The sequence below is a fragment of the Tetrahymena thermophila genome (genome assembly GCF_000189635.1).
Source record: "Tetrahymena thermophila SB210 genomic scaffold scf_8255772, whole genome shotgun sequence".
NCBI lineage: Eukaryota > Ciliophora > Oligohymenophorea > Hymenostomatida > Tetrahymenidae > Tetrahymena > Tetrahymena thermophila.
This window is the reverse complement of record NW_002477065.1, coordinates 1-1404: the sequence shown is the minus strand read 5'-3', so window position 1 is coordinate 1404 and position 1404 is coordinate 1. Positions and strand designations below refer to the sequence as shown.

The following is a 1404-nucleotide window of genomic DNA, read 5'->3' as shown; positions in this document are numbered from 1 at the left end:
AGAGATCAAAGGCAAATAATACACCGTAATGAGGGGGTAAATTATTGTAGGTTTTAGAAACGAGAGAATCCTTACCCATAGCATTGTAACCACCGAAAATTTTGGTACCATCACCACTATTGCAAATAAATATATAAATTTAACAAATGAGTTGATAAATAATTAATAAATGAATGAATCAATGAGTGAATTAATATATTAGTAAGATGGAGTAATATAATAATTACCATTTAGTAAATACTGGTTAAACGTTGACAATATTCCATGTAGAAGCATCACTCTAAAATGAGTCTTAATTATATTCTTCACTAATTAATTAAATGTTACCACCACCGTATCTTGCGAGAATCTAGAAATTCTTGATAGCCCAAGATTCATCACCTAATAAATTAATATTAAAATATTATATAAACCATAAACTTAAAAAATTCATTTTACTAGGGTCCTAATCAAGAGTAGTGGTTAGTCTAACATTGAATTACTTTCTGTAGTGATTAAGCTTAACAGTGACTGATTACAATCTATCTAACATTCCTACTTAACCACAAGTACCATTAATTGGTTTGGGAGAGGGTTAATTGTACAAAGCTTATAAACTATAAACTATATTTTATAGGTATCAAATATATTAAAAATTGGAGTTTGATGAATAAATATAGTACCTAACTAGTCATCAACGTATAAATTAAAGACTTCATTATCTAATTTATTCAAAAATGTTGTTAATATTATGTTTAATCGTCATTTGCAATTCTTTATTATTCACAAATATGGTAACTCACTAATAATTAAATACCATAAGACCTCGCTAACTAGCAACCCTCGAATTCAAAAAATGTTCGAGTTATCGGGGTTTTCATTCATTTTTTAATTTGAGAATAAAATTTTTTGCAACAAAAATGAGGAAAATAGTTACTAATGTTTTATAAAATATCTTTAAAGCTTTTAAAGTATGGAAAATTTATTAAAATATATTCTTTTTATGTTGAGAAAAATTAAATAAAACAGCTATTATAATTTTAAACTATGATTTTTAAATCTTAAAATGTGGAAAATAATAATGTCTTCATTAAATTTATAAACTAATCATAATTATTAAGCAAATTTAAAGTTATGTTGAAAATTAAATTTACAGAATATAGATAATATAAAGAATCATTACTTATTTAAAACTTTGTTATAGATTAATTCTATTTTTTACTATTATTGATGAAATAGTAATTATACAAATTTAATTGATTTATAAAAATGAAAATTAGTTATTTTTGTTTGTTTTTACATGCACTGTAATTTTTCAAAAACAGTCCAAAAAAAATTTAAATTTGAAATTTTACTTGAGAAAAAGTTTGATTTGAGAAAAACTATTTGTATGGATATATAAAATTAATAAATTTAAATACTTTT

General features: G+C 22.9%; 1 protein-coding gene across 1 annotated transcript; it reads right to left on the bottom strand. All coding sequences in view use genetic code 6, as the record gives it.

Annotated features, from left to right (window-relative positions):
• Window positions 1-178: 178 nt before the first annotated feature.
• On the bottom strand, window positions 179-701 carry TTHERM_02125600 (hypothetical protein; the record flags this gene model as incomplete). The annotated part of the gene is made up of 3 exons (XM_001028765.2): window positions 179-381; window positions 439-603; window positions 663-701. Coding segments are annotated over 3 exons (407 nt in total), but the record flags the coding sequence as incomplete, so codon positions are not given.
• Between the last annotated feature and the right edge of the window lie 703 nt (window positions 702-1404).